At 37.2% G+C, this 24,569-nt stretch overlaps 1 protein-coding gene across 2 annotated transcripts in view; it reads right to left on the bottom strand.

Annotated features, from left to right (window-relative positions):
- Window positions 1–24,569, bottom strand: part of PRKD1 (protein kinase D1) — a 349,145-nt gene that overhangs the window by 80,806 nt on the left and 243,770 nt on the right. Inside the window, exons 3-5 of one of the 2 annotated variants that reach the window (XM_051822738.3) lie at window positions 9,382–9,513; window positions 7,646–7,806; window positions 3,023–3,046 (exon numbers count right to left, since the gene is read on the bottom strand). In XM_051822738.3, the coding sequence (XP_051678698.1) occupies window positions 3,023–3,046; window positions 7,646–7,806; window positions 9,382–9,513 (317 nt within the window). The remainder of the gene's footprint in view (window positions 1–3,022; window positions 3,047–7,645; window positions 7,807–9,381; window positions 9,514–24,569) is intronic. The other variant, XM_051822739.3, reaches the window with a different exon arrangement.

The following is a 24,569-nucleotide window of genomic DNA, read 5'->3' as shown; positions in this document are numbered from 1 at the left end:
CCGGAAGACGTTCCTGGCTCTTGGCTTTGGTCTGGCCCAGCTCTGGCCTTTGTGGCCATTTGGAGGATGAACCAGAAAATGGAAGATCTTTCTGTCTCTCCCTCTCTCTCTGTCAACTCTGCCTTTCAAATAAAATAAACCATTATACTTACTGAAATAAGCCAATCTCCAAAATACAAATACCAAATGTTTTCCCTGATCTGTGGTAACTAATACAGTACAAAAAATATATAACATATATGAGCAAAACTGAAATTTTTGAGATTTAATGACTATTTACAACCCTTGTTTCTGATGTCGAAAAAGTGTTTTTTCCTACTATTTGTTGAATTCTTTATTTAGTGTAATGTTAATCTTAAGAATATAAAATAAACTGAAAGTAGATAATTGTAAAAATTAAAATAAAGAGTAAGAAAGGAAGGTGGAAAGAGGGTGGGGGCATGGGTGGGAAGTATCACTATGTTCTTAAATCTGTATATATGAAATACATGAATTTTTTAACCTTAAAAAATAAAAAAAATAAAAAAATAGCCAAAATAGATTCTTTGTATAGCCCCTTAACCTCAAAGCAGTATTAGCAGATGCTTATTTGAAGACATTTTAAAATATTTACAGTGTTTTGCAAAGTTATTTAATTTAAAAAATCATAAAGCCTAACTTCTTTTAAAATTTCAAATTGTATCACCAATTACAGCCTGTGAGCACAAAAGTCACCCTGTGTCTTAATTTTCTACTTCGAAGTTAACTCTTTTACCTCAAGAAAAGATTCTTACTTTCCATCATTTACATGAATATTATGCTTAATCTACCCACATTGATTTGTTTTCAGCATTCTACATATAGCAACAGAATGAATGAAAACGTTTTCACTATTTAAAAAAAATCAGAACATATAATACACACATAGATCAAAACACCACACCAAGTGGAGGGTGTTTGGCTGAGCAAGTTAAGAGACTAGTGAGATATCCACATTCCACATTGAAGTGTTGGATTTGAGTCCTGTAGCAAGTGTTGACTCAAGTAATTATGTCTATGTCACCTGTATAAGTGATCTGGTTTGAGTTCCTGTGTCCCAGTATTTAGGGAGTAAGTAAGTGGATGGGAGCTTTCTTTCCCTGTCTCTGTCTCTTTCTGTCTCTCTCTCTCTGTGTCTTTCTGACCCTCAAATAAATATTTAACAAATAAGCAAACGAAATGCCACACTGTATCCCATAAATATACACAATTATTATTTGTTAATTAAAAAAGTCAAAAGTACAGGAAAATACATAAAAAAATACACAAAACTCCCATGAAAGGTTAACAGAGGATTACTATCATAACTCAAGGATACTTCAAAAAGATCATGTAAAGTGAAATTTAAAGATAAGCTTATCTTGGTGCAAAAATTTTTTAAGCCATGCTTAATATGCATTTTCCATGAATGATGTGAAGACTCCTTACATGTGTGGATAATGTACCACTAGACACTACTATTTGCTCTGGTTTCTGTAACAATTCTGCTACTTATACAACTGTTTATAAAATATTTGTCTGGATAAAATTTCATGTATAACTTTTTTCCTTGAAGACATTAAGAGTAAAGTTCATTATCTTCTTGACAAACTATATGTAAACACAGTTCAAGAAAAGCAGGTTATATAGAAAACACATCTGATTTTCATCAGGGGCTATCCTGAGAAGGGCTGGCTGTCTTTAACTTGTACAACTTCCACAGAAAATCAGACCACTCCTCACCCCTTTTCACAGTCTGTGCCCAATTGCCATGTGGGAGAAGGAAGTGAAAAATGTTTCAATCCTGCTTTGGCTTCAAGCCCAAATGACTATTTGAACGGAAAGATGATAATTCACATTCAAAATTATGTCTGGAAGGCATTTTAAATTACAAAACAAATTTACAAGAAAATAAACAATTACACTTACCTACCTTCCACAATGGACTTTTCTAAGTAAGGCACTTTTTGAACAAAGATGATCTTGCAAAAATAAGAATTTGCGATTGTTGAAGTAGATTTCTGCATTTTATAAATCAAAGATCTCAACTCATCAATTTTGTTTAACCTAGCACATGTTCTGGTTGTATCTGCATTAAGTTCCTTTTTTAGAGTTACCTTATCAAGGCCATCTTACAAGTGAGCACTAAGAAGGATGATTCAAATTTATATTCTCATGAGGGAAAATAACAGTATGGCAACTCACGGTTGGCCACAGATACAGAAATAAGGGAAACTAAATGTAAATAATGCAGCTGGTCACAACAAGTCATCTTAAGAAGCACACCATTGTATTCTCTGCTTTCTCACTTGACTCAAATGTGCCTCCTTCATGATCAAGTTATTAACTGCTTAAGACCGATTTTAGAGGAGGACTTAATTGAAATCCTTTTGAAGTAAATTTGTGTTTTTCCATATGTAAGTTCTACTTGGATGGAGAACTTGATTTTCCATTTACATACCATCTTCTCAAAAATAATTAACAGATTGTGATAATACAAATAGATTATAAAATCCTTTCTTGAAAATAAACTAAGTGCCGGAGCCCTAACGAGCAGTTATCTTGAGAGTTGTCCTTTTGCTCCTGATCAGGTCAATCAAACCTGTGCATGGTGGGATGAAGTCATCACTTTGCATGACTTCCAGTTAGCCATGTAAAGTGAGGGCTGCATTCTGTTTTATTCTCAACTTGCCTCCTCGTTGTCATAAAAAAGATAACAGTGTGAAAAAATCAAGTAATTCGAGAGGAAAATTTGATCCATCAAACCTAATTTTATTACTCTAATATCTGTATTCCTTTTTGTCTTACTGAGAACTGAAAAGTTAAACAGTAAGAACAAAAAACACAAAACAACAAAGACCTGTGGGCTTTCTGCAGTTCACTGAGCTGAATGGTAACCCAGCCTCTCACTTTGTTATTCTCATGTAGTCAACACAGATAACTGTGTGATGTCAATTAATACTACAATGTTGTTTTGAAATAGATAGAACACACATTCCTACAACCAGGCAGCTTTAGTACCTACCTCAAAGCCAGGACTCACAGGAGACTGAAACATGAAGTTGTAAGAGCAAAAGCAGGGAAAAGTGCAGAATAGAGAGAGAGAAACACAGGAAAACAAAGTTATTAGAGGAAAATAATGCATATTAATCAATAATGTTTCCTATAACTGTGTTTTTAAGAAAAAGCAAAATGTTACAATCTTTGTGGCCAGAGAAACATCTGAGTTGGAAGTGAAGTTTGAATTTATTTAAATGGAAGTACAGACACTGTCAAGATTGCAGAGTTCAGAGTTTTGAGCTGCTAAAGTCATTCACGTACATGTGTGTATGTTCGTGTGTATTTCTTTCACCTTGCTGAAAAATTTTAAATGACAGTCAAGATGAAGTATTTTTTGACCTTTAAGTGAAAGACTGCCTTTCTTCATAATACTTCATCCTCTCAATGGGAAAAGAAAGAAAAAGGTCATCAAAGTAATTAAATGTTAGATAGTTGTTATCTGCTTGCAGACAAGAATATGCTGATGCATAATCGGTATTAGTGGCTTACAAACCTAAGAAGTACAGTAGAGGGTTATAGTTTCATGAAAGAAATATGCTTACACTGGGTTCATTGCTCATTTAAAAGTTACTGAATATCATAGTTTTCCTGTGATTTAATTCAAGGTTGAAACATAATTCTAAAGCAGAAAAGTGGCATGGCATTTTTTTAGAAGAGCAGGAAGAGTATCAGTGACAAATACAAAGCACAGCTTCTGATTCAGTAAACACTTAGCCGGCAATGTATATTGAATATACTTTTAAAAAAATTCCTGTTTTCTAAATATTTTGGGGGTAGCTCTAATAACTAAAACCCAAGTCAAAAGAAAATATTGTTGACTTTTTTTTTTCCTCTGGGTTTTCATAATAATTCAGCTTCAGCAGAGTGCTGCTCAGTTCTTTATTTTATGTTTTTGACAGGCAGAGTTAGTGAGAGAGAGAGACAGAGAGAAAGGTCTTCCTGTTCTGTTGGTTCACCCCCAAGTGGCCGCTATGGCCAGAGCGCTGCGCCGATCCAAAGCCAGGAGCCAGGTGCCTCCTCTTGGTCTCCCATGTGGGTGCAGGGCCCAAGGACTTGGGCCATCCTCCACTGCATTCCCAGGCCACAGCAGAGAGCAGGACTGGAAGAGGAGCAACCGGGACAGAATCCAGCACCCCAACCGGGAGTAGAACCTGGGGTGCCGGCGCCACAGGTGGAGGATTAGTCTAGTGAGCCGTGGCACCGGGCGCTGTTCAGCTCCTAATACTAAAGACTGTCCAGACTACACACATTCATTCACGGATTCCTTTCCCATAGTGCATGTTTTCTCCCATAAGACATTCATGGGTTTTATGAGAAAAAGGAGTTCCATATTTGAGTGAATTTAGGAACAACTGATTTTTTAAATTGCAACACATTGTAGGCCACTGGCTATGCTTCATAATCATTGTGATGTTCAATACTTGGATGGATTAAGAGGCATTTCCAAATTTTACCAAATCTGATTTGACTACGATTTCTTATGAAAGACCATGTTATGGGACACTACTTAGAAGAAAAATGTTGGGAAAGACATTGGCAGCTGTATATTTTTATCTCACTATCAAGCCACAATCACCAGAAATGTACATAGATCATGGGAGGGAGGAAGAGGTCTATTCCATTTGTAGTTGTATTATTATACCACTTTTTTTCCCCCTTAAAGGAAGGTTATATGAATTAGTGTTGCATCTTTGGTGAAAACTATGGATATACTTTTATTATGCAAATGAATACTAGGCATCCCAGGATAGTGTAGAAAATTATTTTAAGTTTAGCACCCAATGCCTCTGCTTCATATTATTGAATAATATAAAAGTATATAACCCTATTTAATTTTAGTTAACTGGTAAAAATCTCAGAACTTAATATTAATTATGCTGGTTAAATATTTCATTCTCTTTTCACACAGCCTGTGATGAAGATCCTCTGTGACTTTACAACTTACTATCAGATGGCTATTATTGAAAGCACTTTGGATAATTTATATGGAGTAATTGTACAAAATTCTAGGTGTACAGCACAGTGAGGTTTTGTGTGTGCATATAACCATGTGATACTTACCAAGATAAAGATATAGCACACAGGGTCGGTCTTTTGGCGGCTCAACCTGCTGTTCCATAGCTCTCTGCTTATGGTCTGGGAAAGCAGTGGAAGATGGCCTAAGTGCTTGGGTCCCTGCACACACGTGAGAGACCTGGAGAAATTCCTGGCTCCTGGTTTCGGATTGGGCCAGCTCCAGCTGTTGTGGCCATTTGGGGAGTGAACCAGTGGTTGGAAGACTTTTCTCTCTGTCTCTCCCTCTCTCTGTCTGTAACTCTGCCTCTCAAACAAATAAGTACAATCTTATTTTAAGTTATTTAAGTATGCTCCTACAAAAATTTCCATTCATCAACAGAGCACTAACGAATTTCATAAAATACTTCTTTTAATCAAGTATCTCAAATAATTAACTTATTTAGCTAAATAAACCAATTAAATAAATTTGGTTTAAAAGTAAAAAAGATAGAAGATCTGTTGAATAGTATAATAACCTAAATTATACCTATAGATAATTTATTTGTATTTATATGTATAAATACATGTATTCATAGCAACTGGAATATAAAAGGTCTTACAAATACTAAAGTATATATGTATATGATGTTTTGAGGTATATATATGTGTATAAATATATATGTATGTGCATATTAAATAAAACTAAGCAAAATATGTAATCTTCAATATTAGTTGTCTAGATTCTAATCTATTCTAATGATGGATACTATAACTTAGAGCTTTAGATTCCTCATGAGATATTTTATAAAGCTTTTCCTGGTAGAACTGAAAACAAGGCACAGTCAATTTATAATTTCATTTCTTTTTCTATTTTCTCAACAAAATGGATGCTTTTTATTGTTTGAATTGCTTACCATTTCTTTTATTATTTTTTCAAAATTTTATTTAGGGTATACAAATTTCATGTATTTCAAATATATAGATTTAAGAACACAGTGATACTTCCCACCCTGTCCTCCCTCCCTTCTGATTCCTCCCTCTCTTATTCCCACACTTAATTTTTATGAAGATACATTTTAAGCTTACTTTATACTCATAATATTAACCCTACACTAAGTAAGAAATTCAACAAATAGTATGAAGAAAAAAACCTATTCCTCAACAGTAGAGACAGGGGCTGTAAATAATCATCAAATCTCAAAATATCAATTTCACTCCTACACAGATCAAGGAAAATATGTGGTAGCTGTCTTCTTGGAACTGGTTTATTTTAATTAGTATAATGGTTTCAAGTTGAATTTCTAAAATTCATTTTTAAATGTCTATCTTATTAAATTATAATTTCTCAGTGCTTATACTTTAGCATAATTTCTATAAATCGCAAAAATTCAAACTCAGTCAAAGAACTGCTAAGGTGGGAAGCTGGTATGAGAATTATTCTAAGGAGATTTTGAGTTAAGCAATATCACCAATCCAATCAATAGAACTTTATGAAATGATGTACAATCACACATAGAGATTCTGAATAATTAAAAAAATATAATGTATTTTACATGTTGGTGGGTTTTAGTTCCCACTCTCTTCCAACAGGTTAAATTAGCAAAGGACTGAAAACTCAAGAAACCAGCCCCCTCAAAAGCCATGTAGAAATAGATTATACAATTTTCCTATTTAACATGCATTCATTTGAGTTACCTGCTTGGTTTAGGCTACAACAAAATTTAAGCAATACAGAGACCACAGTAAAGTATTTTCCAAACAATTAAGTAGTGAACATAACTTCTTATAGATGTCTTCAAAGTGTATTACACTGCTCCAGAGCAGGAGGGACTTCCTGAACCTGAACACTGAAGTAATTCTAAATCTTTTCTCTCTAATTGATTTTTACAATAGCTAGGCAGTAAAAAGCGCATAACATCCACTGAAGGGTAGAGGAGTAAATTTTGGGAATTAAAAACCTTACACCACTAGCCTATTTCAGAGTAATGTTTTTTATATTATTATATTCATAGAATTCTACCCATGATCTACATTAAATCTGTTCTCTTTAATCTTTAAAATATAAGAAAATTAATTCTCATAATTACAACAAATTTTGAGTACTTGTTTACATTCTTTAAAGAATAGTCATATCATATCTATATATTTTAGAGCTAAAGGAAATATTTAAGCATAAGTGTTATTTTCTCATGGGATCTGACAATAAACTTCTCAGTATAGTAGCAATAGAAGACTTTTATATTATCATAAAAGCAAATTTAATTTTTTTCTCTCAAAATAAATATTCAACTATTCCACAAATTACTCTAGTGAGCTTCAGAGAACTCTTTTATAACATTAACACATTAGTTTGTGCTGCTGTGGCCCCTTGACCATGATGAAAGCTCAAATATTTTATAACTCACTAAGCTCAAAGATAAAAGAAATAAATAAAGTAGCTGTTGGGTATTTGATGAAGCACTGACCAGTCTACAGTGCAGGCCCATAAGAAACCCAGTCCGCCCTCCCAGCACACTCTCTTGGATGCACAGGTTGTCACATCAGCCCACATCTCTCTCATGGACATGGGAAATGGATCACCAAGAGGCCATACCAGCAGGGGCTCATCGGGGGCACTGGTGGAAAGCTCAGCAGAGGACGTGCGGGTGGTGCTGAGTCCAGTAAGGGAAACGTTTGATAGCCTTCTCCGCCTCACGCCGCTGCAATTGTTGGGGATTTTAAATGCACATCTCTTATGGTAATTCAGCCCACATCCTGGAAAGAGAAAATAAAAATAACTTTTGTTCAACCATAAATTAAAAGTGATTCCAGTATTAGTTGTAAATTATAGATTTTTTTAAAATAGTACTTGTTCCCTTTTTCTTGAGGTTGTTTGGAAATCCAAATTTTCTTTTGAGTTTTTTCTAACTTTTCCTCCAATCTGGAAATAGGTTTTACATTCTGATTTTTTTGGAAAAGCTCAGCAATCATCTTATTCACTTACTTTTTTAGTTTGGTGATTCAATGGACTTGAACTTTGAGGAATCTAGTAACACAACTATTGTATTCAGCCTAGTGGTTAAGATGCCGCATCCGCAATCAGAGTACCTGGGTTCCATGACCAGTTTCCTGCTAATGTGAGCCCTGGGAGGCAATGGTGAAGGCGTAGGTTCCTGCCATCCTCATGGGAGACCTGCACTGAGTTCCTGGTCCCTGTCTTCAGTCTGTGGTGTAGCAGGCATTTAGGGAGTTAGCTAATGAATGTGAGCTCTCTTTTTACCTCCTGCTCAAGTAAATACATCTATATTTTTATCTAAAAAACCCAAATAGATTGCCTGAGTTACATTTATCTTCCACAAGCTTAAATGGCAGTGGACACATAGAGAAAATGAAGCACAGTGCATGACAGCTTTTGAAGTACTCTGATTTGTATCCTGACTCTGTATCTTACTCAACTAGGCGGTCCTTGAGCATCCTACTTCATTTCAGTTTTTGTTCACAAAAATGGAGAAAATAGAATATGTAAGGAAATAGAATATATAAGAATAATATGCAAAATACCTCACAGGCTGGTTTCCACATGGTAGGTGATCAATAATTTCTACTGTTTACATTTCCTCACGGCTAGAATACCCTACTCAGATTTCTGCACATGTCATATAGCAGGCCACACAAATGTTCATAGAATTACATTTCAGGAAGAGTGTATTTTGGAGCACTATTTCCAACTTTGCTTTTCACAGACAGAAACAGAAAGTTATGGTGAGCTTATTTATATTGTATCATAAATGCTTTGTCATACTGGCCAAAGTTCAAAGAGCTTTTTCCCCTCCAATCCAAAGAGAACACTGTATGACTGGGTAAGTTTTTAAGATTATATCATGGTGTTCCATCAGTTTGAACTGTGCAGTTCAAGGAGTTCTTTAACAGGATATGAAAAAATTCTGATATTGGTGTAGAAATGCAAGTACAAGATCTAGTTTGTCACTCAATAGCTAAGTGACCATGAGTCTCTGTTCATTTCAACACTTGCTGAATACCTACTATTCGAATTTCTGCCTAAAGATGCAAATTTTATTTTTAGTCTGTTGCTAAAATATCCAGTACAACACAGTGGAGAAACACATCCATATGATATAGGGGAAAAGATGTGATTCAGGGTGCCCAGATCAGACCAAGTATGTTGAAACAAGAAATTTAACAGAATGAGCAATACAGAATCTTTGCACACACATATACAAGAATGCCTGGAAGATACTTCTGGGAGAGAGAAGACACTTTGGCAGATGGTACAACATAAGCAGATAAATCCAACATGAATTCAACACAGCAGAGGAAGAAATAAATTACCTTCACATTTAAGGCCTTGACGCACCAGCCCCCACAGCATTTCTCCACAGTGATCACAGAAAGCTGGAGCTCTATATGAATGAACAAAGAGGGTGTGGGGACGAATCTGAAAATCTTCAAAGGTGGCAGAAGCTGTAGGAATAGTAACATTGAAAAATAAGTTGAATGAATATTCTGGATAAGCATGCAAGATAATAAATGTATACACATGGATTTAACTCTCTAGGTCAAATCAGGAAAGATGAAATGCAACATGGATTGCTCTTTCAGCCATTAGATTTCACTGTTCCCAGCTATAGTTTACATGGGGCATAGCAATCTCTCTCCTGTCTTTTCTTCCTGCTTGGCCAATTCACAAACTTTGAATACAGCCATAAGGCTAGAAGAAAGTATGATTGAAAGGATAAATAAACCCAATTTATAAATACTTTTTGTTAATTGAAAATATTTTGCCTTTTCTATTCCTAAGTGAATCAGACATATATTCAAAAGTATTGTAAAAATCCAAAAGGCTAATGAGTTGAATTCAGATAAATCTGAAAGCAGTATATATGATTATGACCATACTGTTATATGGGCCAAGTACCATTAAAAGAAATAAGAAACCTGAGTGGCTCTGTCTTAGAGGGTAGAGCTGTTTAAACTCCTGAGCAACATAATCAAACATTTAAACCATGACCAATAAATAACCAAGAATCCTCTTCACCAACATGCCAAGCCAAGGAATTTAATACTTATACCAGTGATTTGCAGGCCACTGGTATAAGTTATGGGCTGGGTACCATTGGAAGAAATAAGAAACCTGAGTGGCTCTGTCTTGGAGGGTAGAGCTATTTGAATTCCTGGGCAACATAATCAAGCATTTAAACCGTGACCAGTAAATATTCAAGAAGTCTCTTCACCAACATGCCAAGCCAAGGGATTTCATACTTATACCAGGAAGTTGCAGGCCACTCTTTTAGAAACATCTTTAGCAAACCACATTCACACTATTTAACACGCTTTGCTATTCCTTATTGCTGTTTATTCTATGTGGCACTCACATAGTATACTGATGTCCATGTTTCAAAATTATTTTTTTCACATGATAGTTTTATTATGGTATAAAAGTGGTTCATACTTCTTTTGTTACTCCAATCCAGAAGGAGAAAGATATGAAGAATCAAAAGTGAAAGATCAGTCTCTTAGTTCTAAAGGCGAGGGCAGATTGCCCCAGACCTACACACGTGCACGGGCCTGAGGTTGAGGCTGCACAGTACAGTCCAGAGAGTGCTGCTCTGCAGTCAGTCAGAAGAGCTGGAGGAAGCTTCGCCATTACAGGTGGCATCTCACCTACTCAATATGAGCCCCAGTCTCTCACACATAAAAAGAGAAGGTCTGGTTGTTGATGACTTCTCCAGTTTTTTAAAGTTTAAACATCCACTAATCTCAGAACAGATCTATGTGCACTTACGCAAAAGAGAAATTTGAGGAATACTGAAGCCTTAACTGTATCCTTCTGATCTGCCTTTGTTTCCCTTGCTTTGCAGCTGTAAGATGTTTGAGAAATTGCATATTTATGTTACACTTCAGGATTCACAGTACTACAGTCAATGCTTATTCGAAGTAGGTCAGTAAAAAGGTGAGGTTTTAGTACCACTTATCTACTTTGGTCAAAATGTATCCAACATGCAAAATGATAAGTTATCTTTCAAACAGGCCTCTCACACCCACATACAAAACTTGTTTTTAAAATACTGAAGAAAATAGTTAAAGGAAATACCTTTTACCAACCCTTAACTCCTAGCTTCTCCTGTAGCACCCAAAAGTCAGTCCTAAGGGCAGAACACCTATGACAATACTATGACAGCAATTAGTTGAATAATTACTAAAGTTTTCAAAATAAGGAAGACTAGAATTTGACAATCAAATGCCAAGCTGTGTTCAGACATTTCTGGAATTAATCAGAAAGAATATAAATAATTAAAGATTTTCAATGACAATCTCACCCCCCCACCCAGTCTATGTCAGCTATATCTGTTTTTTTTCGAAAGGGATTAACATTCATAAGCAGTTGGCGCCCTTGACTTATGTTAAATGCCGTATTTCTAAAGTTCAATTTTAATATTCTCCTGTTAATTTTAGAATAATTAAACACATTTTAAAAACGAAACTACCAAGTGTGGTGAGGTTTTTACATCCATTTGAAATCAAAGCACAGCATTCATTCATTATGAATTTACCTGTTCTGCACCCTGGGGGAAATCAGCATTAGTGGAGTATATGCATGCCGTCTCGCCTAATCACAAAATTGCACTTTAGAGATAATCACTTAGCACAGGAAAACAAAGTGAATGCTGTAATTCCATTCCATTTAAGTTTTGGAATCAAAATGGACAGATAAGAATAGGAATATTAAAGTGTCTAGAGACTTCAAGAGAGGAACAATGTGCTATCTGTCAGTCTGTCATAATCAATCAGCCGACCTAAATTAAAACCATATGACAGGGCAGCAAACTAAACACAATGGGCCCCTTACACTGGTGTTTGTGTCTCTTTGATTTGCTCTATTCACAGTCTATTGTTATACTCCAGTGTGCAGGAGAGGAGAAAATGACATGCTTTCCTTAGTCACTGAGCATTTGAAACAGGTAATTGAGCCAAAAACCCTAATATAATCAGTAGTTCTTTTAAAGTTCATTATAAATTGTTACACAAAATGGAGTAAACTGTTTGGTTAGCCATACAGAAGAAATGAGACTTCTGAAGCAAAATAAATAATCTCTGCAGGTCAAAATTATTTGTATAATAAAATAAAATAATGTCAGATTTTCAAAGTTTTTTTTTTAACCAGTAATTTTGACTATTTTAGAGAAGCATTAACTCTTTCTGGCTATGAAGAGTTGTGTTACTAAGAAGAAATACTTAGCACACTGCAAATATCATATTCAATTTTTCATCAGCAATCTGAGAAAGGTATTATCATCCCTTTCTACAGGTCAAGAAAGTCTCAGAAGTCAAGGGCTACATTTAGTTAATCCAGGATCTGAACTCAGGTCAAAATCATGCAAACGCTCTTAGTCACAATAATTCAATTTATCATATTTCTTTGACCACTAACACACTATGTATTATAAAATGCCCCTTTATTTTATGCATCACTGGGAAATATTTTTAAGAACACAGCAGTTAAATATAACACACTGTCTGCTATAATATGCACACTTATCTCACAGATGGTAAAAATATGGAAATAAAGAACCCCAGAAATGAAGCATACAATGAAACTAATACAGTTCATGATATAAATTTCTTTTAGTTTGCTTTCTGTAGGGACTCTATGTCATGAAATCCATATAAACTGGAATTATGAACAAGAATTGGCCTTTGGATTTTTTACAAAAAGAGTAAAGAGCCAAACAGAGCTTTGTATCTACATGATCTCCCATGTTACCACAGTGAACAGATGTCTGCCCCAAAGCAAAACATCGTAAGGCTGTTGAAAGCTATGAAGATTTGTTTTAGGATGATGTTTTTTCCCCCTTAGCCTCTGGAGTATTCTTTTAAAATATTTATTTATTTGAAAGGCAGAGTTGCAGGGAGGGAGGAGGAGAGAAAGAGAAAGAGAGAGAGAGATGGTCCATTTGGTGGTTCACTCCCAAAATGGCCCCAACAACAATAGCTAAGGCTTTTCTAGACTGAAGCCAAGAGCCAGAGGCTCCATTCAGATCTCCCACATAGGAGTCCAACTACTTGGGACATCTTCTGTTGCTTTTCCGGGAGCATCAGCAGACAGATTGATCAGAGCAGAGTAGTTAGGACTCAGAAGCATAAAGGGATGCTGGCACAACACTGGCCCCTCTAAGAACTTTCTGAAGAATATATACATATATATCCTAGAGAATATATATATATATATATATATATATATATATATATACATACACACACACACACACACATATATATATATAACCCTCTGTTGCTTGAGAATTTTCATTGGTGGAATGATCCCAACTCACAATCATTTCATTGCATTAGGGATATCTCAAATTATTAGGAAGTTATTTATATTCAGCCTCAAATATTCCCTTGAATCTTCGAGCTAGTGTTTACAGTCCTTTAATAAGAGACATTTTCATGTCTTTCTTAAGTGTAATCATGAAGGCCAAGCAGTCCTAATAACTCAAGCCTACAGTCAACTTCTATCATCTTTTATTAATATATTCAGAGTCTACTAAGTAATATAGGATATGCTTGCAATAGACAAAAGACTAAGGGATGCTATCTGTTGTTGAGGGATCAAAGTGAAAATGAAGATGGTAAGCCCATAAACAATCATAATACAAAATACAGAGATGGAAACACACACAGAGGTTGTCTATGCCTAGGTGTATTAGGGAAAGCTTCATTGAGGAGGCGCACTGTAATGAATCTTGAAGGATGAAGAGTATTTTGAAAAGCAGAGAACAAGATCAAGAAAAGAGGAAGTATATTAACACTGTCTGGTTTTCTTTAAGTATAATTTATAGGGTTGCCTACATATTTTTCTATAGTTATTGTGGCTTCTTAATACTTAATCATCTTTAGTACACTGTCAGCTTAGTTGGCAAGAAGGACTCCAAACTGGCCATGAGGCAGGTAACTGAGAGATGACAGCAGATCAGTTACAAACAATTTTGGCCCAGATGTGTGACAGTGCTTGTAAAATTAGCTTGTACATATCTTTACATCCTTCCCTACCACTCAATACACACATCCCTACACACTGAGGCTACTTGTTTTTTTTTTTTTTTTTTTTTTTTTTTTTTTTTGTGCTTCTCTATTTGTCCCAACCTCTCTGAGCCACTTTTTTAAAAAATTTGTTTATTTATTTGAAAGGCAGAGTTACAGAGAGGCAGAGGCAGAGAGAGACAGAGATCTTCCATCTGCTGGCTCACTCCCCAAATGGCTGCAACAGCTAGAACTGAGCCAATCAGAAGCCAGGAACCAGGAGCTTCTTCCAGGTTTCCCATGCAGGTACAGGGCCCAAGGACTTGGGCCACCTTCCACTGCTTTCCCAGCCCATAGTAGAGAGCTGTATTGGAAGTGGAGAAGCTGGGATTCGAACTGGCGCCCATATGAAATGCTGGCATTGCAGGCAACAGCATTTACCTGCTACACCACAACATTAGCCCCTCTGAGTCATTTTTATATCAGACTCTCCCTTCATGCAATCTTTATTCAAATTCCAATCCCATTCTTTATATATATACATATATATATTTGTACACATTTAGAGTTTGGAAAAACCCACAGCTCTCCAATGATAAGAACATTCAAGGGGGCCAGTGCTGTGGCTCAGTGGGTTAAGCCATGGCCTGCAGCAATGGCATCTCTTATGGGTGCTGGTTTGAATCCCAGTTGTTCCACTTCCTATTCAGCTCCCTGCTAATGTGTTCGGGGAATCATGGAAGAAGGCCCAAGTTCCTGGGAACCTGCACCCTCATGGGAGACCCATAAGAAGCTTCTGGCTCCTGGCTCCAGGGTTCAGCCTAGACAAGCCTCAGTCATTGCAACCATGTGGGGAATCTCTCTCTCTGCTCTCTCTCTCTCTGTAACTCTGACTTACCAAATAACAATAAACTCTTTAACAAAAAAAGAAAACATTCAATGAATTGTCATTGAGACACTTGCAATAGCATCTTTCAGATGGCTGCTGAGGGAGCCAGCTTTGTGGCCACAGTGGGTAAATCGGCTGCCTAAAACACCCGCATCTCATACAGGGGCACTGGTTCATGTCCTGGCTACTCTACTTCCAGTCCAGCTCCCTGCCAATGCAGAAGAAGATGGCCCATGTGCTTGGGCCCCTGTAACCACGTGGGAGACACAGATGAAGCTTCTTGCTCTTGCCCCAGCCTTGGTCGTTGTGGTCATTTGTGGAGTGAACCAGTGGGTGGAAGATATTCTCTCTTTTTCTCCTCTCTTTCTCTCTCTCTCTCTCTCACTCTCTATCTCTCTCTCCCTTTCCTCCCCAACTCTTTCAAATAAATAAAACAGATAACTATATATATACATATATGTATAAACATACACAGAAACACACACATAAATACTTATATGAAGGTGGCTGTCCATGTATGAGCTAAAGAAGCAGATCTTCATTTTGACTTTAACACTGACCAAAAAAATGTTAGCGAGGTGCAATGATGACAACTTGGAGTCTCTGAACATGCTATCCCAGAGGTCACAGCAGTGAAAAGAAAAAAAAATCATAAAATGCATTTAAATATATTCATTAGGCAGATCAGAAAGTTCTCAGAAGCCTTAAGTCCATGCTTAGAGCATCTGCCTGGGTTTCAGTCCTGGCTCTGTATCCGATTCCAGCCTTTGATGGTGGGCACCCTAGTAGAGAAAAGGTGGTGGTTCAGGTTTGTTGGGTCCAGGCCACCTCAAGGTGAGACCTGGATTGAGTTCCAGGCCCCTGACTATTTTTGGCTGGGCTCAGCCCAAGTTACTGCAGAGATCTGAAGAGTAAACCAGTGGACAGGAAATCTCTCTTTCTGCCTTTCAAATAAATAATTAATAATTTTATAAGAGGGATGAAAAGGTGTCATACAGCAGACTAATGACAAAGAAATAAATTTCCCTATTTAGGAAGAAAAGGGAGTGGCAACTCGATAAACTGATGTGACTGCCCAGTAAAGGTTCTGGTAAACTAGTACTCAGAAGGAACCTGTATCAGTCAAAGAAGAACAGAGAGAGTCAGGATCAGTTCCAGGAAGGCTGAAAGAAGGGAAACCCGGACGCTTTTAAAAAGCTGAAACAGAACAAAAGGCTTTTCAGTTGTGTTTCATTTGGAAAGAATGAGGCAGAGATAGGCCTGAATCACAGAAAAAAAATATTTTAATGCTAACAGACAAAATATAAAGAGATTAACAACGGAATTGTAATTTTGTTTCTATCTTTTCTAGAAAAGTGGACCATCTTTAAACTAAAAAAAAATGCTCAAGAAGAAAATGAAATCTAGGATAGTTGAACAAAGATGACTTAAGGGCTTTAAATAAATTGTTCTCAACAGGCCCAAATGAAGTATACATGAGGGTTCAGAAGTTTGCTTTTAATCTCAACACAACATCTACCTCAATATTCTAACATAACTTTGGGCTTAGTAAGAAATACTGGAAAGAAATTAGTAAGAAATACTGGAAAGTATTTCCAGTATAGAAATATTCTAATAAGAACAAAATTTTTAATAGGAGAGTAATGAAGTTTAGCATTATTTGATATAAAATATTATATAAAATGATATTTAAAGACACAATTTAGAAGCTTAACTCCTCTCTTATATAAAATAATTACCTGTTGAGTAAGGAGTTAAAAGCCCATAGAAAAACTGAAGGAATTAGAGTGAATGCTTAAATCTCGGAGGAAAACGTCTTAGAAAGTGAGAAGGGTTCTTAAATCTGAAAACTGATGCAAGAAATCAAAGAAGGATTCATTAGGCATGACTTGTTGACTTACCAGAAAGCCATATAACAGTCTCTCATTTAGCATAATTACAATAGATTTATTTGCAATAATTGCATATTCTAGGCCACAGAAAGCTAAGTCTGTTTAATACTCTCAGTTATATAGAACATAATTACAAACATTCAAGGAGAGAGCTCTAGGCATGCATGTTTCACACTGTTAGATACCAGACATGCAGGTGGCAGGCTCTGTGTTCCTTTATGAAAATTAAGAAAGGTAACATGTATTCAATCCTGCTTCTGCTCAGAAGGAAACACATTTTCCGTTTCCCTTTTAAACCAGAAGCAAGCAGCAAGACAGTAGGGGTGTCTGATGGCATACCCTAAAGCCCTGCTCAAGAAGTAGCTCAGTATTCACTCAGGGAGGCAGAGAGTCAGGGTTAACAGGTAAGGGACCCTTTCATTCCTTCCCAGGCAACTGAGCTTGATGCCTATTGCAGGACATCTGCTTCCAAAGTCGCAATGCCTCCTTTCAGGAAGATGCCTTAGGATAAAACAGCTACAAAATATATACAAGTAACATTTATCGTTTAGATTTATAAAACCGAGCTATAAAATGATATCTTATGTTTAAGAGAGGCATAAAATGTAATTATTTTAGGTCACTGATTTTCACCCGGGGAATTGGGCAAGAATACTCCCCTCAACATACTTTTGCTTCACCTATTACTTCCCTGTCTCTTACTCAAACCTTCCCTTGTGTTTTGCATGCAGCCACCCCTGAGGTAGCAAACCCCTGCTCACTCTGCACCTCATCTCTACCAGCTGCTCTGGAACGCCCTCTGATTTATGCTAAGTCATTTGTGTTCTCCTCTGGTCTATAATCTCCTTGGCACATTTCTATGGTAAATTGTGTCACTGGACCCTGCTGTCTTTTATTCAGCTATCTGTTCACACTTGACATAAAAGACTGCTGGAGGACAGAGACCACAGCTTCTCTGAGTGGATATGCATGGGTTAGAATGATCGATTAATGCTTGTGGCTGAATAAATAAAGCAATGCCAGTAAAGCTCAGGCTGCCTGCCTGTAGTTCTAATATTCTACATTTTATTAAAACCCACTAATCTGTCAATACAGTACTTAAAGTTCCAAAGCAAAGCCCATCAAAGTTGTAATTTGGATCCCAGTTTTTGAAGGTGTCTGATAATGCTTGATAGTAATGTCTGTGTTAGCACATTTTGACTCTAAATGAAATATGGCAACAGGTAGTGATGAAAAGCATGGACAGAGCGTTGGAGCAGACTTGGGCTTGAATCCTGGTCATAGAAAACAGGTGGCCTTGGGTAAGTTATTTCACCTTCCTGAACCTCAAGAAGTGTCTCCTTCTATAAAACTGGCCTAATGAAATTTACTTCTTTGGGTTATGAGGAAGAACAAAGTAATGAGTATGGGGCCAGTGCCGTGACTCACTTGGTTAATCCTCTGCCTACGGCGCCGGCACCCTATATGGTTGCTGGGCTCTAGTCCCAGTTTCTCCTCTTCCAGTCCAGCTCTCTGCTGTGCCCCGGGAAGTCAGTGGAGGATGGCCCAAGTGTTTGGGCTCCTACACCTGCACGGGATTCCAGGAAGAAGCAACTGGCTCCTGGCTTCGGATCGGCACAGCGCCGGCTGTTTTGGCCATTTGGGGGTTGAACCAATGGAAGGAAGACCTTTCCCTCTGTCTCTCTCTCTCTCTTTCACTGTCTATAACTCTACCTGTCAAAAATAAATAAATAAATAAATAAGTACCATCCTTGGTATACTGGTGACAGTCATCACAAAAGATTCTTAGCATAAACTCAAATACTATGTGTTTTATAGTAAAAAAAAAAAAAAGACCTGGGTCTGAATCCCAGTTATTATTAATATTATTTATAATAATTATTATTGTCATAATCATCAATACTAATGGAGGGGAACACTGCTGTTAAGTCTATTACCAAACCACGGAACCTAAAAGCCAAGCTAAAAACTACTATTATTTGTTCCCTCTACTAACTCGTACAGAATATGTTCCCACTACAGAGGAAATTGCTTTTCTGTCCTCTGTTCTGGTGAACACTAATTAAATGCAGCTAAGTCCCTAGGCCTGTGTCTAGTTCCTTCTCTAAAATGAATCAATTAACAGTTGGGAATTGCAGTGGGACAAGAAGGGTCACCATATCCTGATGTGACTGAATGACAAATGCCACAGCTGGAAAGAGATTAGAGAGCATCTCAGGTCAAGAAAGAAAGTAAATGGTTGCCCCATGTGTCCAACATAGAGGGGAAAGAAAATTAAGTAAAAATGTCATGGAGTCAAATTCTAGCTAATGAGTGCGAGCTCTGCAGGCACCCGGAATAGAGGGAAGAAAGGTCAAACCTGTTTCTTAGAAAGCCCCATTGCTCCCTTGTGTACAGGAGACTTTATACCTTTACAAGGATAATGACTTAATTTACAAGAGAAACACCAGCATACAAATTACCCTTTAGACTTAAAAAAAGCTGGAAAACAAAGACTAGGTACAGTGCTATGCAGAAATGTTCTGATAGGCAACCAGGTTTCCTGGGACAAACAGCATCATTGTTGTCAAATAGATTTGCAAACAGACACACCAGGCTGAGGTCCTGTAAGCTTTACTTCTATTGCCTTTAAATTTTCCTGTACTTTTCAGAAAAACATATGGTTATTTTTTGGTTCATGCACAAAACCCTTAAAAGCTGTGAAATCTGCTAGATACTTCTCATTGCAGAAGCAACAACAGTTCAACAACGGTTGAACCAATTCAATGCCTGTTCACCAGACCTTGTTATGTGCATGTATTGTTCTGGCTTCAGCTCAGAGACAGAGAGAAGTGAACTTGATACCAAGGGCCTTGTATTTATGAAAATGGCTTGGACTAATTGAATTGGTTCACTCTGGTTCAATGAAATAAAAGAACTTTATTAATTTGTGCTTCTAAATCATATTCACTAATATAATTTAAATGAAGTTAAAATTTACTCCTTTTAGTTTTTCAGTCAGGATAAACACAGCCAACTATGTAATCTAGATGGCAAAGAAGATGAACAATGCCATCACACTACCTTCCCCCTATTTTCTTTTGTCCCTTTGTAGACCATACCTTCCCCACCCACCTCCTCTGGCGACCATTTGATTTCTTTTTTTCCCCAAATATCATATAAATGTAGTCTTTGAGTCTAGTTTCTTTCAGTGTGATGCATTTGAAGTCTTGCACTTTGTTGTGTGCATAGTAATTCATTTCTTTTTATTGCTGAGTCGTATTCCATTTTGCCGATATGACACAGTTTATATATCCAATCAGCAGTAGAATCATTTCAAGGGCATCGATCTATTCACTCACTAGAGCATGAGGGTCAAAGGTCAGCTGGGAGTTTCAGGGATAAAGTGTTCCCAGCAGCAAGCTGCAGTGAAGAAGCCAGGGTGGAAAGGAATATTTATTTGTGATGTCCACAGGCTGTTCATTACCTCTGATTAAAACAATTTCCTTCCTGCTTTTATTAGAGATGTATTTTTGCTTACTTGAAAGGCAAAGAGACAGAGAGAAACAGTCAGTGATAGATCATCCATCTGCTGGTTCTCCAAATGCTTGCAGCAGCTATGGTAGAGCCAGGTTGAAGCCAGAAGTCAATGATCAGGCAGGCGCCGCAGCTCATTAGGCTAACCCTCTGCCTGCAGCACCAGCACACCGTGTTCTAGGTCCGGTTAGGGCACCAGATTCTGTTTCGGTTGCTCTTCTTCCAGTCCAGCTCTCTGCTGTGGCCCTGGAAGGCAGTGGAGGGTGGCCCAAGTGCTTGGGCCCTGCACCCGCATGGGAGACCAGGAGGAAGCACCTTGCTCCTGGCTTTGGATCGGCGCAGTGTACCAGCTGTTGCGGCCATTTGGGGGGTGAACCAACAGAAGGAAGACCTTTCTCTCTGTCTCTCTCTCTCTCTCTCTCACTGTCTTACTCTGCCTGTCAAAAAAAAAAAAAAAAAAAGTCAATGATCCAACCTGGGTGTTCCACATGGGGGTCAGGGACTCAAGTATTTGAGTCATCATCTACTATCTCCAGGAATGTGTGTTAGCAGAGATTGGAAGCAGAGATAGGATTTGAACTTGGACACTCTGATATGGGATGCAGGAGTCCCAAGTGGTGCCCTAACTATTGCACCAAAAGCATGCAGTTTCCTTTTTCAGTGCTGTTATCTGACTCTGAAAATCAGATATCATGGCTTCATTACTGTTTTTTCACTTACCACTTACAAGCTTCAGGATTTCTCTGCACCTCATTTTTCTCATAGTTGAAATGGGTGTAATGAACTCAAAGAATAGTTGTTCTAATTATTAAGAAAACATTTTGGGTAGAGTATAGTACTTGACACTACATTGTGACAGTACACAAAATATAGTAATATATAATAGACATTTTAAAATATGTTTTTTAGGCTTATACTTTTTATGTACCCTAAGAAAAATTAATGTGTACGTAAGAAATTTCTGTATTTGAGGATATCATGACCCCACATTCAGGCTACCTATATTTGTTTCAGAATCACACACATCACATTCATCCTTTGTAACTGAAATCACAAACTTTAATTGTATTTCAGAGGATGTTTGCACAGGTCAAGTTATAACCACTAAACAATTTTTAGAAAAAATTGCAAGTAATTGCAGACTATGATTTCTAATCTAAAATAAACCATTGTCAGAACATTCTTTAATACACTTTGTACAATGATATCCACTTTTTTGTCTGTCAAAATTCTCTGCAAGTGTATGGTAAATGAATTATGACTTTGAACTCTATTTTAATATTTATTTTATCCTCACACAGTACTAGGATAGTCATTCCTCATTATAGCATTTAAATTTCCACAAATCACAATGTCATTATCTTTTAAAACCCAATGGGTGAATTTCATCACCATATTAAATTCTGAAGCAATTCTCTAGTGATTCAGGACAATAAAGGAGATAAAGTACAGGAAAGAAGATAGAAGAAGTTTTTTTTAATCTTCATTTGATGCTTCCTGTTACACTATGGTTGGGTAAGTGATTTCAATGCAATGGCAATGCTTTCACAGGGGGATGGACCACCATGGGTGTGAGAGGAAGTAGTAGTTTTCCAAATACAGATATGCTCCTTGGAATTATTACAGGCCACAATTCTTGCCTAGAGGACTATTATCCATGTGATGGTATGCATGTATGGAGAAAATATGCAGGCAGAAAAGCTGATGATGTTCACTTGTGCAGTGTGTTAGTACTGCAGTTCAGGAGCAAGGGTGCCTGAGTTTAAAACCCAACTTCTTGGGGCCGGCGCTGTGGCGCAGCAGGTGAAGCCACTGCCTGCAGTGCCAGCATTCCATTTGGATGCCAGTTCGAGACCCAGCTGCTCTACTTCCCATCCAGCTCTCTATAGCCTGGGAAAGCAGTAGAAGATGGCCCACATTCTTGGGCCCTTGCACCTGCATGGGAGACTGGGGGAGTCTCATGGCTTCACTTTGGCCCAACTTGGCTGTTATGGTCATTTCTGGAGTAAACCAATGGATAGAAGATCTCTCTCTCTCTTTGCCTCTGCTTCTCTGTAACTCTGCCTTTCAGATGAATAAATAAATCTTTAAAAAAAAAAAACTTCACTATTCAGTACTTTATCAACCCAGTTGTGTTTCTTATCTCTATAGATCTTACCATATCTGTAAGATGAGGGTGACAAGTAAGATAGTAGATCCCTCAAGACTGCTGATGGACTAAATATGCATAAAACATTTAGATCCATCCCCAGCATACATTAACTCTGCCATAGTAAATGTCCACCAATATTTAGGAAGCTCTTTACTCAAATTAAAGTTACTGTTTCTGTTTGCTTTGTCTACCTTAGTTTGTCTATATTCATTCTAGGGTTCATTCATTCTAATGTTATCTGAAAATATAACATAAAAAACTAAAACAGTGAGACTTGATTTCTGTTTAGCTTACATGGAATGTAATTATTAAATGCTGTCTCTAAAATGAAAGTTCATCCAAGTTAACTCTCTAATCAGCAACTGCAAATCATCAGTACAAAGAACTTTACACAGATATTGAGTCTTGTGTTTTTATTTCTTTGTCTTTGCTTTATTTTGTGGTGTTCTTCTGAGGAATATAGCACATTGCCTGGCATTTCAGGTGTTCACTAGACAACTGTTAAATGTATGCATTATCTGTCTTTTACAAAGTAACATTTATTCACTTCAAAAGTATACAAAATGAAGTTAGATTTAGAGTATTGCATGGGTTGGAGAGTTAATACAGGAATTATTTGTATAACAATAGCAAATAAAGTCATATGAATTATGGAATTCTCTAGAATTTCCTTTAAAGATTTATTATATCTATTTATTTGAAAGGCAGAGTCAAAGAGAGACAGAGAGAGAAATCAGTCTTTGGTCTGAAGGTTCACTCCCTAGATGGCTGCAAGAGGGTTGGGCCAAAGCCAGAATCCAGAAGCCAGGAACTCCATCTGGGTTTCCTACTTCAGGGGCAGGAACTCAAGTGCCTGGGCCATCACCTGCTGCTTTCCCAGGCACATTAGCAGGGAGCTTGGTCATAAGTGGAGAAGCCAGGACTTGAACCAGCACATTGGTATGGGATGCTGGCATTGTAAATAGCAGTTTAGCCCACTATTAAACAACACGGGCCCTTAGAGTTTTAATTTACATTATGGTAGCCACAGCCACCTGACACATGATGTTATTCCAATTTAAATTTATCAAAATTAAAAATTTGTGTACTAGATACAGTAGCTATACTTCTCAAGAGCTACATGTGACTAACTGTTACCATATTGGAAAGCACAGAATATTTCTTTGATGAAAAAAATCTGAACTGGACATTACTGCTCTAGAGACAGAATTTTTTTAACTTTTATTTAACAAATATAAATTTCCAAAGTACAGCTTATTGATTACAGTGGCTTTTTCCTCCCCTATAACTTCCCTCCCACCCACAACCCTCCAATCTCCCACTCCCTCTCCCATTCCATTCACATCAAGATTCATTTTCAATTATCTTTATATACGGAAGACCAATTTAGTATATATTAAGTAAAGATTTCATCAGTTTGCACCCACACAGAAACACAAAGTGTAAAATACTGTTTCAGTACTAGTTATAGCATTACTTCACATTGGACAACACATTAAGGACAGAGATCTTACATGAGGAGTAAGTGCACAGTGACTCCTGTTGTTGACTTAACAAATTGACACTCTTGTTTATGGCATCAGTAATCACTCTAGGCTCTTGTCACGAGTTGCCAAGGCTATGGAAGCCTTTTGAGTTCACCGACTTCGATCTTATTCCGACAGGGTCATAGTCAAAGTGGAAGTTCTCTCCCCCCTTCAGAGAAAGGTACCTCCTTGATGGCCTGTTCTTTCTACTAGGATCTCACTCGCAGAGATCTTTCATTTAGTTGGGTTTTTTTTTTTTTTTTTTTTTTTTTTGCCAGAGTGTCTTGGCTTTCCATGCCTAAAATACTCTCAGCCAGATCCAAATGCCTTAAAGGCTGATTCTGAGGCCAGAGTGCTGTTTAGCACATCTGCCATTCTATGAGTCTGCTGTGTATCCCGCTTCCCATGTTGGATCATTCTCTCCCTTTTTGATTTTATCAGTTAGTATTAGCAGACACTAATCTTGTTTGTGTGATCCCTTTGACTCTTAGAACTATCATTATGATCAATTGTGAACAGAA

The sequence above is a fragment of the Oryctolagus cuniculus genome, chromosome 12 (assembly GCF_051225735.1).
Source record: "Oryctolagus cuniculus isolate XC-2025 breed Fujian yellow rabbit chromosome 12, ASM5122573v1, whole genome shotgun sequence".
Classification (NCBI taxonomy): Eukaryota; Metazoa; Chordata; class Mammalia; order Lagomorpha; family Leporidae; genus Oryctolagus; species Oryctolagus cuniculus.
The sequence above is the reverse complement of the archived record's forward strand: the minus strand, read 5'-3'. Positions and strand labels throughout refer to the sequence as shown.